Genomic DNA, 15,028 nt, shown 5'->3' with positions numbered 1-15,028 from the left:
AAATACTTATCTTATTCCGATATATAACAGAAGCTGACAGGGTGTCATGTATAGTTTATATACCAACTAGGGTATAAATGCCCTGCCACTGATGTGATTTTCAATTATTGAAGATGGCCACTATATGGTAAGGAGAGAGAGAGAGAGAGAGAGAGAGAGAGAGAGAACTACTGACTGTTGAGGATTTAGAGGAATGTAAAGATATAAACATGGACACATCTTTGTTACGTTTTAAAATATATTGGCTATATAATATACCATTTGAAAGTATGCATATTACTTGGCGTGTTTTGCTGTACCCAAGAAAATGATATCCTATTCATACAACTTTTTTTTTCGTTTAGTATCGCGCTCTATTTAATACATTTCATCAAATACCTACAGTCAAACGGACATATTTTATTCGTATGTAACGTCACATGTATATTTCATACACATGCAAGCAGACCTGTTATATAGTCCTTGGTGTACAAGGTATAACAAGTAATTTTATCCGACTTAATCCACGTTTTTAATCAGTGTTTATATTCATGACCCCCCCCCCCCCCAATAAAATAAAATAAAAATTCAAAAATCCTTTTATTTTCCATAATTCATGAATAGGGGGACATCGAACAGCGTCTTCGAAAATGTGATTGCGTTCTACTCAACAATTTTTGGCAAATACACGCATTATATTCCTCACTCTAATTAACACAAGATTCTTCCGCAAAATGTCAATGAACATTACAAAGTTACATGTAAATGCATAATCTAGTTTCCACAGCATGCCAGTTCTTAACAGTCTTTGAATTCAATGAGTAGCCTATTCTTTTATATAAAGAGTTAATATTGTAACTTTTAGAAACATATTCTAGAATAATCTGGGGACTGTAAATCCTATAACGTCGATGACGTTCCGAAACAGCGACCGTCGGAAGACAGCGTCAGAGTTAACAATGCAATATTGTAACATTATTTTCTCAAAATCAGCAACAAGTAAATGGTATATATTATATATGAATAAAACGAGAAAATTATCCCTTTTCTACCTTTCTTGAAGTGGGGTCGCTATTGGTCGATGACGGCCCTTCTTCTTGCATGCTGTCTTCGTTTACCTTAAACCACAAAAGAAAAAGTTCATGATTTTGAAACCATTTCAATCTGTGCCTTTACATGCATATGCTTGACATCAAAAGTTTCCGGGATTTGAAAACACATTGAACACAGTGTAGCAGGAAAAAAACCTCCAAGTGATATATTGCTGGATTTATTACTAGGCCTACATGCGTTTATAATGGAACACGCACGCACAATGCACAGACACACAAAGACACACATGCATACGAGCTCGTGATTTTGAAAACTCGCATTTAGTGAAGAATGACATTCTCAGGGGGTCAAACACAGGCACTTGTTTCTGTAAATGACTTATGACCTCTGTATACTAATAACAACACAAGGTACAGTACCTAGCTTCAAATGACACAGAACGGCACCCCCTGAGAATGTCGGCCTTTTGAGCTTCCAGGGAATATGCTATGTAAATGTATTTACTACCGTTGTATTGTACAATCATTCAACTTAAAACCATGTATGACATGACTGCATTCGTTGCCTCTTATCGCCGAAAACTGCAACAAAACATGGATTTTCCGTTTTATACCACGAAGTGCTATGTACTGATACCACACAGAATGAAAATTGTATATTCGTTATGTTGAAAAATAAAGTCTCATTGTTTTATTATCACAATAAATTGATACGATGTTTATTACCAAAAAATTTTGAAAATATTGCTTTGTTAACAAAATAAAAAATTTGAATTGAAGACGCTGTACGCTATTTTTAGTTACTCAAAAAAAACAAAGCTGTTCGTACGTTTCGGGATTTAACATGTCATCAGAAGATAGAAGCTAAGACTTCCCGAGTGGAGATTTAAAAATATTTTCGTGTCGGAATCATTTCTGATGAAGATAATAATGAAATTATGACTTACTGTAAATACAACTTCGTTAACTAGTATGAGAAATATTTCTGCCAATTGCATGTTTCATGCAGATCTATGGAAAGTCAGAGAAAATACAGATAAAAGATTATTTGGAAGTATGCAAAATAGAGCAAGGAAAGTTTTTTTTAGTGATATGTTATTGATTTTGTGGTATGTATTGATGTGGCAAGTACCTGTTGTTACATTGAAGTTTTATGAAACCCACCATAAGTACCAAGAACGCTGCAGGCACATATCAATGTTTTTCGGAGGCGATTGGACAACCCTTAACATTAACTGTTATTTTCATGCGTGCAAATGGAGATATATTGCGAGAATGGCCCCTCCACTATTTTTGATAGTACTATGTAGTAGTGAATGAGAAGATATTAATGCATGTAAGCTTTATCATAGTCTGTCAGGAAATTTAAACAAGCCATGTGCAACTTACAACTTCTCCGACCGAACCCCCTCCCCGCACCCCTAATATTACGGATCTGTGCCGATATGGAAAAATTCACAGGCATCTGAAGTATGGACACCACCACCACCACCACCCCCTTTCTGATTTTTTGGGGTGAAGATTATTTCTCCGAAATGTGTGGATTCCCCGTCTATTCCATCCTAATTTCGATTTATGTAATCGTAAACATGCTTTTTGTAAGCCTTATACTTGCCTTATACTGTTTATAATAAGTATATTTTATTACACCAGTCCAGTAGAAGGCCAATCTCTAAAGCTTGTGAAAAGCGTGAAACGACTACATCAATCGAAATTGGGTTGAGAGAGACAAGGAATCCACACATTTTGGAGGAATTGTCACCGCAAAAAAAATCAGAAAGGGGGGGGGTTATAGTTATCAGGTGTCTGTGGGAAAAAAATATGGGGGGATGGAGTCCCCATTTTTTTTTTGTAGCATTTCCCCCCTAATGTTAATAACTAAATTATATAAAATAAGATCAATTGTGGTTAATGGTCACCATTAAAATCATCCTTTTGCCTGTTATTTTTAATTCATCTCTGATGCTCTATCTTTCTATAAATAACTCTAAAGAATTCCAAACGTAATTTTAGAAGAGCGTGATAGCCAGTCAAAATCGCCCACGTATTCTGCGCGGTATCAGTACATAGCACTTCGTGGTATAAAACGGAAAATCCATGTTTTGTTGCAGTTTTCGGCGATAAGAGGCAATGAATGCAGTCATGTCATACATGGTTTTTAAGTTGAATGATTGTACAATACAACGGTAGTAAATACATTTGCATCGCATATTCCCTGGAGGCTCAAAAGGCCGACATTCTCAGGGGGTGCCATTCTGTGTCATTTGAAGCTAGGTACCTTGTGTTGTTATTAGTATACAGAGGTCATAAGTCATTTTCAGAAACAAGTGCCTGTGAGTAAAACACATTTATAGTGAACCACAGAGACAACCAAGAAACAGTTTGTTATAACCAAACTTCATTATACAGTAAAACACGGTTATAGTGAACCACAGAGGCAGCCGAGAAACAGTTTGTTATAACCAAACTTCATTATTTCCAACAAAATTTTCTTTATTTTCCTCTCGTAGGCGAACTATCACTTCGCAATAAGCGTGAATTCGTTATAAATGTGTTCATTATAAGCGTGTTTTACTATAATTACATTTTTGGGAATATGTTCAGCTGATAACAGTTTCATTTGGCTATCACTAATGATAAATGATTACCATGAACAACATTTCACATATCGATGTGTATGTATCATTCTCTGAAGAGTAATTGTTTTTTGAAATATACAATGAAGAAAGATATATTCAGAGATTTCACAACACATGACAAAACATCTGCGAAGTACATACAACTCGTTCATGAATATTCAATACACTACATGTATATACATGTACCTCAGAATATGAATATTTTTAAAATACTCTATATACCTCAGAACATGAATATTCAATATATTATATACCTCAGAATATGAATATTCAATACACTATATATCTCGGGATGTTCAATATAATACAGTCGACAGGATATTCAATATAGTATGAGCTTCAGGATATTCAATATAATATGAACTTCAGGACATTCAATATAATATGAACTTCAGGATATTCAATATAATATGAACTTCAGGACATTCAATATAATATGAAATTCAGGATATTCAATATAGTATGAACTTCAAGACATTCAATATAGTATGAACTTCAGGACATTCAATATAATATGAACTTTAGGATATTCAATATAATATGTACCTCGCTCATGTTTGCTGTAGTAATTTCTACACCGGAGTCTGAGATTGAGCGCTTTGGTTTTATGTTTTGATTTATGGAGGGCGTGTTCGATGTGAAAACTTCACACTCTGTATCGTCCACAGTGACGGGCATGTATCCTTGTTCAGGGTACGACAAAGACCGTTTGAAGGCAGCTTTCATGATTCCTGGTCGTCATTCTAGAAGTTAAAAAAAGAACACTCGGTATGTATAGAATAACAAAAACACATAATGTACCAACTGACAGCACCGAATCAGCACAGTACATAATGTGGCACAGTATATATAATGCGACACAGTACATAATGCCAGTACATAATGCAGCACAGTAAATAATGTACACAGTACATAATGCGGCACAGTATAGTACATAATGCACACAGTACATAATGCGGCACAGTACAGTACATAATGTGACACAGTACATAATGCGGCACAGTACAGTACATAATGCAGCACAGTAAATAATGTACACATTACATAATGCGGCACAGTACAGTACATAATATGACACAGTACATAATGTGGCACAGTACAGTACATAATGCAGCACAGTAAATAATGTACACAGTACATAATGCGGCACAGTACAGTACATAATGCGACACAGTACATAATGCGGCACAGTACATAATGCGACACAGTACATAATGCCAGTACATAATGCGGCACAGTACAGTACATAATGCGGCATAGTACATAATGCGGAACAGTACATAATGCGCACAGTACATACTGCCAGTACATAATGCGGCACAGTACAGTACATAATGCGACACAGTACAGTACATAATGCGACACAGTACATAATGCGGCATGGTACATAATGCGACACAGTACATAATGCGGCACAGTACATAATGCGGCATAGTACAGTACATAATGCGACACAGTACATAATGCGGCACAGTACATAATGCGGCAGAGTACAGTACATAATGCGACACAGTACATAATGCGGCAGAGTACATGATGCGGCATGACTGGAGTGTTGTCGAACGATCAGTATAGGACTGCGAATCCTAGTCAAAAGCAAAACATTCCTCTGCAATTGGTTCAGGAAGATTCGCAGCTTTTTGTCTCCCGGACATTTCCTCATCCAGAATTTTGTCTATTGTCCACTGGACACTTACAGTAATTAATGAACTAGTCTATTTCTGAAACATCCCGTGGGGATCCGGGTTAGAATAGGTCCTCAGTACCCCTAGCTTGTCGTAAGAGGCGACTAAATGGGGCGGTCCTTCGGAAGAGACCGCAAAACAGCAGGTGTGGCACGATAAAGATCCCTCCCTGCTCAAAGGCCATAAGCGCCGAGCATAGGCCTAAATTTTGCAGCCCTTCACCGGCAATGATGACGTCTCCATATGAGTGAAATATTCTCGAGAGGGACGTAAAACAATATACAATCAATCAAATCAATATTTCTGAACTTATCCGTAGTACTTTAATTCAGTCTCTACCATGCGACACTTATTCATTATCATCATTATTTGATAGTAAACATTTACTAGTATTTTGATTGAAATCATTCAAAACTATCCAATTATTTATCCTTTCGCTATACCTTAGATTCGACTTTCTAATTTGATACTAAATTCCGCATACAGGTTAAACTCAACACGTGTTGACAGTTGTGCGGGCAGATCCAGAGGGAAAAAGGTTATTTAATAAACCGTGTTTTCGAGTACTTATGTACATAATGATTGGCAGCTGTGTTTGTGTCCATGGTGATTGGCAGCGTTTGGTAGACGCGAGCCTCGTTCATTAAGCAATGTCTGCTTCCGACCAGCAATTGATAGAAATTGCACACTCGGTAATACTAGTAAATTAACCCCCATTCACTTTACGGAAAGAAGTTTTTGCTTCTAAATATTGCCATGTACCAAATATACTGAAATTTAGAGAATTAATGACAAACTTTAAATCATATGTATATTTATTTCTAAAACACAGGGGTCAGTCTGCTGTCCTCCCTACCATGTATATCTATCCCAGTGGCGGATTTAAGGGGGGGGGGGGGGTGCAGCCGGCGCCCCCCCCCCCCCCTTAAAATTTTCAAATTTTATGTAAATCGTGGTATCTTATTTAGAAAAATGCACTAAACGATAGAAGAAGCAATAATTTCTTCCACTCCCAGAGAAATAAATGACAAAAGCTTTTGATTTCTTGAATTACTTGATTATGAGAACTTAATTCTTTTCCAAAAACCCTTAAGATTTGCGTCATTTTATTAATTTCACCTTATTAAAATTATTAAATATAGTACAAATGACTAAATAGGAGACATATTTCAGGCCATATAAAATCTGTAAAATCCAAGAGCTTCCGGGGGCTTTGCCCCCTGGGCCCCAGCAGGGCTTCGCCCTGGACCCACTGGGGGCCTCTAGGCGGCCCCCAGCCTCATACAGTGGCGCCCCCCCCCCCCCCCCGTAACCGCAATTCCTGGATCCACCCCTGTATCTCCGAATCTCTGTATATACATTATGCCCCCACCTCTGTTTTGTGCTAATGAACAGGCACATATATCACATGTATGTATTAGTTATATACTTGTACCTTTGGCAAGATCATTTATATAATTATGAAAGTTGTATTTATGTATCTCATGTACCATATATTGTGAATGGTTGGAGTGAAGAAATAATTTGATAAAAAGATGCCTGTACAGTTAGTGTTACAACGTACATTTTCCCTAAAACTCCAGGACCTGTCGGACAATCTAGAATCTATTTCAGTCTGACATTCTAATATTGAACCATTTCTCTTGATAATGTGCAGAAATGCTATTCACATAACTCCTATAAAGAACATAAAATTAAGAGTAAGGCAAATACGAATCCTGGACATACCAGAAGTGGGATCAGGTGCTTAGGAGGAGTATATTCATGTTTTATATCAAGCATTAGACAGTGAGTGGGAAGGTGGGGTTCCAGGGACATAGGGGGCTGTGTGTGTGTGTGTGTGTGTGTGTGTGTGCGTGTGTGTTGTGTGTATACAAGTGTGTGTGTGTGTGTGTTTATTACCGAGTAAAAGTTATGTCGAGGGAAAAGGTGCTGATTTTGGACTGAAAAATTGTCATTCAAGGTACATCGCATTTTAGAAAAAATTAAGGATCCGCCCCAGCAAATTCAGTTCGTTGAGGATTTATCGTCTCAATTTAATCTGACCATTAGACAGCAAGACCGCATGTCGAGAGTGGAACACGTGTCAAAAATTTAGGGAAGTCCGCCACCAAACATCTATTCAGATATAATTCTATGAATAAAACAACAACAACAAAAACCAAACACAGGTTATGACTAAGTAATCCAAAATTTTCAGCCATGCAATATTGAATGACGAAAAAGCACTTTAATAAACTACCCCAGCGATGACCTAAATAAATGAACGCGGCTACCGTTGGTACACGTGTGTTTACAGTACATTCAAGTGATCAAGATCAAACGCCTTTAGATTGTATAGATCTTCAGTAACTGCACTATATATAAATAGTGCAACGTCTAGACAATGTATTACATAATACGGTAACACTAACAGTCGTGCCGGTGACCAAAACAACCCCCAGGTGACATCACCCTCATCGATAAAAAGACGATTTCTACCGAATATTAGCTCAATGTTGAAATGTATAGATCTAATACTTACTTTATGACAGTAACATTCCATGTGAACAGAGTAAATGAAAGTTTTGAACAGAAACATAACTATTAACGCGGGGGATAACGCTGGAAATCCGGAAGATATATATATAGATTGGGAAATTATTCTAATTTCGGAATTCCCGGATGTCGCCTGAAAGTGAAGAAAACTTGGGGTGATGCACTGTGCATGCCTACAAGTACAGACCTATGATGTGCATGCAAATGTACCTGTATTTCACAACACTGCATGCAGATTTCCGAGAGGTACGTTAAACAATATGCATTCAATCATACAACACTGTAATGTATATCTGAGACTATCTATTTATAGTTAAACAAGTCACCAAAGTGTCATATTTCAAATTTATTAGTCAGAAGGGGTATTCCGAATAACGGATTCCGCGACCCCTCGTGCATTATAAGATTCCACATATAAATTATACACACACACCCTGAACCCGCTTCTGTGCTTGGGTATTTTTCACATTTTTCTTTGCAGAACAAGTGTCTCAACATTTTGACATGTTTTCGTTGATTACCGTTGCTAGCCACGTGCGTCCTGGAGTACCTAATCTACCTATGACGTAGTGTGTTCAAACGGAGACAACAGCACAGGCACTTGTTTCTGTAAATGACTTATGACCTCTGTATACTAATAACAGGTCATAAGTCATTTACAGAAACAAGTGCCTGTGGACAATAGGCATGGTTTGTGACGATGACATTGATTAATTTGATAAGATTTTCATTTTTTTTTTTTTTTTTTGGTTTATGGTTTTACACCCCTTTCGAGAATTTTCCACGCACCAATGATATATATATAGTAGTAATAAACTAGGTAGACTAATTTGAGTATATGTATAGCATTGAAGACAGTTGAGCCGATCTATATAACTGTTTTTCTGTTCACCAAATGAAGACAGGCAGTTTCCTATATTACCGAGGGTAACTGACTGCTCTCTGCGATAGTTACATAACTTCGTGTTCTGACGTTTTAAAGACAAGTATGAAAGAGAGCAGATATGACATTAAAATTAATTAACATGGAGACTTACACAAGAGTAAGATGATTGGAGACCGGACTGGGATACTAGTAAGTAGAACGAGGCTGATCCACAAGGCGGGATATGTCCCTGTCCACAAGCTTTTTCCATAATGTCCCGTAATGACCTCGACCTTTTGACGCCAAAAATCAATGAGTTTTCTTCTCTTGATATTAAGTTACATGTGAAGAGCAAAAAATTATAATTGAAAAAAACAAAACACAACAACATATGCCCTCTAAAGTGTCCACAACCCTTTCCTATGAAGACCTGTAATGACCATGGTCACTTCGATCGTTTGACCCCAAAATCAATAGGGTTCTTCCTCTCTTGATAACGAAGTTACATGTGAAGTAGGCCCCTATCTAATATCAATCGAACTGTAGTGTGCGAGTTCAGTGTTACACACACATCCCCCCATACCCTTCGGACCCCCCCCCCCCCCCCCCCCCGAATAGTCCCGTTACTATATACCCTCTCGCAATGCATCTTTATCGTGCCACACCTGCTGTGACACGGGACCTCGGGTTTTGCGGTCTCATTTGAAGGACCGCTCTTTTTATGTGATTTTGACATAAAATATAAATATACTTATATAAATATACTTAACCAGGTTTCATAATGTTACAACTGGTCATGATCAAACATGATTATATTTTACTCCGCGCAACCATTTGGTTAACTAATCAACTAAAACATTGATGCAAAACTATAGTTTCTATCTACGTGTCCATATACATCGTATAGTTCTTAATTATAGTGAACGAATAAAAAAAAAAAATGAATATTTCGTATCACTCAGAGTGTGTAATTGGTATCTATAACGAAAAAAGATTAATTGACTAATTAAATAAAGCTTTAAACTTCAATTAATTATTGGTAGTTAAATAAAGTTTAACATTGTAATGGTTTATCGTCCCTAGCCTGTATACATCTAGTGATCTGTTCAATTGAAATCAAAGACGAGTTTTAGACAACAATACATGCAACTTATAATCCATTACTGTCGGTTTACATAAACTATGCTTCCCATTCTCTAAACTATAGTTTACAAATCTAGTTTCTCACTTCTAAACGTTCATTGTGAATTTGACATTTATCTATTTCAAGATTTTAGGAATTTAATTGTTGTACTAATTACTCGTGTAACCACAATATAAGCCAAAGATATTTATATTTATTTATCTTCTTGTTACATTGTTAAGATATCTATATTTATTTATCGTATAAATGCTGATAGGTTGTACTGCCCAAAGTTGTATTAATTGCTTAAACTACTTCGAAATCAACCCACTCATCCAATAATTTGTTTGTAACACGTGTTCTTAATTCAAACTATGAATGCAATTGGAAGGTCGTGTACTCACAGTGTATTTATTGGCACGCGATAAATTATATCTTATTAAAATCAGGTTCTCGATATCAGCTCTTCAATTAATCAAAACTAATGTGTATCTATACTACATATATATGTGTTATCTATAATATTTACATTTGTTAGTGGTGATACTATTTTGTTTCAATGTACGTGCTTTACATTTCTCGATAAGAGCTGATATTATGTACAAAAGTGTATCACCTTAACAAAAACAACTTTAACAAAATGTAATGTAGATCTATATAAGGAACAAATGCCGGGGCCGTTTGCATTATGGGTTTATAAAACATTGGAAGCGTGGATTAATACATGAACTTGATGAAGCCGACTATTTATTGTGTTTTTGTGTCATTGCAGATGTAAATCTAGGAATTTAACATGAAATTCATATAATGCATGTTTACGTATCGAGTGCAATAAAAAGTCACGTGTACTGGCAGTCATACAAGGACTATCCACCAATCTCATTTTGCAAGCGTATAATGTTCAACAATTTTGACACCGATCTCAGTAGATATCTGTTTTTGATTTTCACAAAGTTCTAGGCACACCGACAACTTTGTCCTTGAACGAGTTGATATTGATCGAAGTGCCGGAATGAAAACAAACGTCTGGGTCAATACTGAACTCGGTCTAAAGACTTTTAAAAAGCCATGCATTATCATTGACACAAAGTTATGATTAAAAGTAACAAACATTCTATTCCCTAACGATTTAATCACAATGTAGTATCTCTTCTCAAAATTGAAAGACTCGGGGGGAAAAGAAACCCAGCTGAATGTTTTGAGTTTATCCATTTACAAATCTTTTAAATCTAAATTTGTTTCAAACAAACAATCTAGTGTTAAAGTTGCTCTACCACACAGGAAAACGGTTCCCTGAATATGTCTTTTAAACAAAATATGACTTTAAAAAAACACTTGATATCAATTTCAAGCAGATATGGCTTATTCTGAATTACAAGAAATTCAATATACTTACATAATTAGCATTTTGTCCATGTGAGTTTATGAATGCGAGCGTAGTACATCCAGTTGAGAAATAAAAATACCGAAACTGAATAAAAATGATGGCTGCAAATTTTTATCACGTGTCAGTTTGCCAAAAGGGAATTCCCAGACCATCATTATTGCGCCTGATTCTTTGAGAATTCCAGACGCTTTTTATCAAACACAGGAATTGTGAGCCTTTTCAGATCTCCGAAAAACTGAAGACTGGTGAAGCGGTTTTAGAGTGTATATATAGACATCATTATAAGATGTATAGTGGACGGTGTCTCGTTGAATCTTTGACGGTCATTTATTCGGCGGATTATTAAAACTGTTTCGGTGCTGTCTATGCAATACCTCTAATGAAGTTGCCATTAATGTATTTAGTTTGAAATTGTCATGTTTCGCTGTTGCTTGTTGCTGCAAGTCTGTAGAACAGTAAACAAAAACAAAAAAAGAAGAAAAAAACAAACAAACAAAAAACAAACCAAAAACTAGAAATAAAAACATGTTGAAAGAGATTCCGTTCAAAACGAGTGTGGGAATAATCTTTTTTAAGAATCTGTAGTCGGTCACTGGCAATCATTGTGAATGTAAACCATGTGCAAAGAAGAAGGATTACATTTCACAAAATAAATAATTAACATGATAAACTAAGTGCCATTGAAATGTGACCAATAGGTGGAATTTCATGAGATTCCGTCTAATAGTGTAGGATAAAGGCTAATTCAATCTTTGGATCAATTTTGCTTTAAGGTATTCCATGTATAATGAAAGGATAATGAACAATTTTGAAGGATTTAGATCAGCATAAAAGTTTATTGTTAAATAATGATGAAAGTGAAGCAGATGAAATTCACATGACTGGTAAATGATTAGAAGCTGGCCTTTTTGCACTTAATACTTTTTGGAAGAGTTGCTTGTAAAAATAAGAAAAATCTAATTTTCTAAAAATGTGTATGGTCAATGATTAATTTTATTTCATATTTTCATAAAAAGAAAGTATATGTAACTTTCTACCAAGAGATAATTATGAAAATATAATTTGTTTTTAAAATATTGTAATAAAACATGTTTTTCACAAATACGATAATGTTAAAATCTAGATGAAATAAATCAGGCAGTAAACAAAATTTTGAAAATTCCTATGGTGGATTATTTTTATTTGATGGTCCATCAACAATCTAGTGTTAAAGTTGCCCTACCACACAGGAAAACGGTTCATTCAAAATGATACCAAGATTACAAATATTCCACCATCCATTTATTAGATATCAAATATTGTCATTATACATTGAATACCTTAATACGCATGCATATAGTGACATCGACCAAAATGTGTAACAACCTTAATCCAACCGTGTAGCGACGTTGAACTAAATGTGTAGCGACCTTGGCCAAAATTCAGAATAGATGTCAACGGCAAACTAACAACACAACTTCACGACAGAATTACTTCAGTTTCTCCATCGTCAACTTCCTACGTTTGTTTAGCGATATTCCACTATCACCGGCACATGGAGTGTATGCCTCTCAGTTGATTCAATACGCAAGAGCATGTTCTGCGTAGCATCAACTTCTTAATGAAGGGAGGCTACTAACACATGGGTGGATTCTACAGGGGTTTCAGTTGTCTCCTTTTAAGTCAGCATTTCGCAAATGATCGTTATAATAATCTAATTTGCAAATACAAGCTATCACTGGGTTAGATGCTGTCTGGCGTGTTTCATACCAATTATTAGGCCGTTCTTTACATACTGCTGTTGACTACGGATTACTCCGTTTACCAAATCAATGTATAGGGCTCATGATGGGTGTGACCGGTCGACAGGGGATTCTTAATCCTCCTATTGGTCCAGGGGTCCCTGTTTGCCTTTCCCTTAATTTTGTATTCTCTGTAGAACTTATGAGATTGATCACTGTTAGTTATCTTCATGTATTGAGTCAAAGATTGAAATTATAATCGAAAGGATTTCATTTTCAGGTATAATCTAATCTTCATTGTAATTATAAAACAGTGAGATTTACTATATATGGATACCCACAGGGGTCTGTGTTTACCCAACTCTCTATTTTGTATTCCTTATAGGAGTTATGAGATTGATCACTGTTTGGTATCCTCACCTTTTCACTTAGAAACAATCTATACATCAAACGAAAAATATGTTCAAGCCTATGTCTATAACATTAGATGAGAGTAGCTTAGATGAGTGATTTGATACATAACTGTAAAAGTTGTTAAACGCTGGAAGCAAACAAAAAATCACCTTCTGATAATACAGCATTGCAAAATGTTATTAAACTTATCAAAGTCTTATCATTATGTAAACTAAAATAAATGTTTATCGAAACATCTTTGAAATTGCATAAGGACTACCTGTGAAGGAGTCTGGTAGCCTATCAAAGGCTTACATTATTAGCGTTATTAATTTAGTAGACCATATCTCCAAGGCATGGATCAGTGGATTTAATTGGGGAAATTTTTCTTTTCATAAATTACGTAACAAGAAATTTCGATATAAATGTGGAGGATCATCGGATTTCAAAATCTTGCCAAAGCACGGGACGTTTTTCATATACAATGCATGTGTGAAAAAGTGCATCAGCACAGCATATTAACCGGGATTACTGAACGTGTACGTATTTTAGCGGGATTCAAATTTCAGCGGATTGGCGATGAAGCAAGAGAGCTTAAACTGCACCAAATTCTAAATATGTTAAAGCACGTACATATGAGGTAATTTATCCGTTGTTTGTATCTGTCTGTCTCTCACTCCTCAGAACTTTGTATCATATAAGAGATAAACATTAGATATTTAAAACCTATTTCAAGCGAAACGTGCGCGTTGCTTATTTTTCATATTCAGTATACTGCTTATTATTATATAACTATCTTTATATTTTTCTACTTTGTAATCATGACGGGGTTTTAACGCAATAACCGCACGGGGAGGTGTTGAATACACAAACACCTTTTCGCTTCGGTAAGATTCAAAGCGAGAGGTCACAATAATATTCCATAGCCGACCAACACCACAACTCCTATAGATCAACGCATCGGTTACACACTATAGACATGGTATCAAATTAAGTAGCTCTTTATTGAAGCATGATTAGAAGAACGGTGCTGGAAAACACAATTTGTTGGGTATTTTCCCCCTTTTACCTTCATAAAACTGACAATCCTATCCAACTGTACTGCCTCAAATTAAACCTATATCATCATCATTATAAAATTGTGAATATTACGAAATATTTACTTTTCCAATGGTGTGCCTTCTCCAGGGCGGATCCAGGAATTGCGGTTACGGGGGTGCCACTTTAAGAGGCAGGGGGTCTGGGGCCGCCGTGAGGCCTCCAGTGGATACATGGCGAAGCCCTGGTGGGGGCCCAGGGGGCGAAGCTCCTGGATTTTACAGATTTAAAAGGGCTTGAAATATGTCTCCTATTTAGTTATTTGTACTACATTTTTTGTATTTTCTATCATTTTTAATAAGGTGAAATTAATAAAATGACACAAATTTTATGGGTTTTTGGAAAAAAAATAAGTTATTTAAGAAATCAAAATATTTTGTCATTTATTTCTCCGGAAGTGGAAGAAATTATTGCTTTTTTTATCGCTGAGAACATTTTCTAAACAAGAAACCACGATTTACCTTAAACTCTACAGATTGTGATGATAGCCATTTCCTCATGACTTTTCAAAATTTATTTCTTTTAAAATGAACACTGACTTTCACATC

At 35.9% G+C, this 15,028-nt stretch overlaps 2 protein-coding genes across 13 annotated transcripts in view; one reads left to right on the top strand and one right to left on the bottom strand.

Annotated features, from left to right (window-relative positions):
- Positions 1-15,028, bottom strand: part of LOC125670090 (uncharacterized) — a 675,065-nt gene that overhangs the window by 15,150 nt on the left and 644,887 nt on the right. For 7 of the 12 annotated variants that reach the window (XM_048905044.1, XM_048905042.2, XM_048905043.2 and 4 more), the window contains exons 2-3: positions 4,217-4,413; positions 1,032-1,097 (exon numbers count right to left, since the gene is read on the bottom strand). In XM_048905044.1, coding sequence (XP_048761001.1) covers positions 1,032-1,097; positions 4,217-4,396 — 246 coding nt within the window. In that variant the 5' untranslated portion in view covers positions 4,397-4,413. Of the gene's footprint in view, positions 1-1,031; positions 1,098-4,216; positions 4,414-7,879; positions 13,873-15,028 lie in introns of those variants that run through there. The other 5 variants (XM_056162652.1, XM_048905040.2, XM_048905041.2 and 2 more) reach the window with 5 other exon arrangements.
- Positions 13,950-15,028, top strand: part of LOC125670094 (NADH dehydrogenase [ubiquinone] iron-sulfur protein 6, mitochondrial) — a 67,034-nt gene continuing 65,955 nt past the window's right edge. Inside the window, exon 1 of the mRNA XM_056162657.1 lies at positions 13,950-14,022. The gene's annotated coding sequence lies outside the window, so the exon portion shown is untranslated. The remainder of the gene's footprint in view (positions 14,023-15,028) is intronic.

Source organism: Ostrea edulis, chromosome 4, assembly GCF_947568905.1.
Source record: "Ostrea edulis chromosome 4, xbOstEdul1.1, whole genome shotgun sequence".
In the NCBI taxonomy this organism is placed as follows: Eukaryota; Metazoa; Mollusca; class Bivalvia; order Ostreida; family Ostreidae; genus Ostrea; species Ostrea edulis.
The sequence above is the reverse complement of the archived record's forward strand: the minus strand, read 5'-3'. Positions and strand labels throughout refer to the sequence as shown.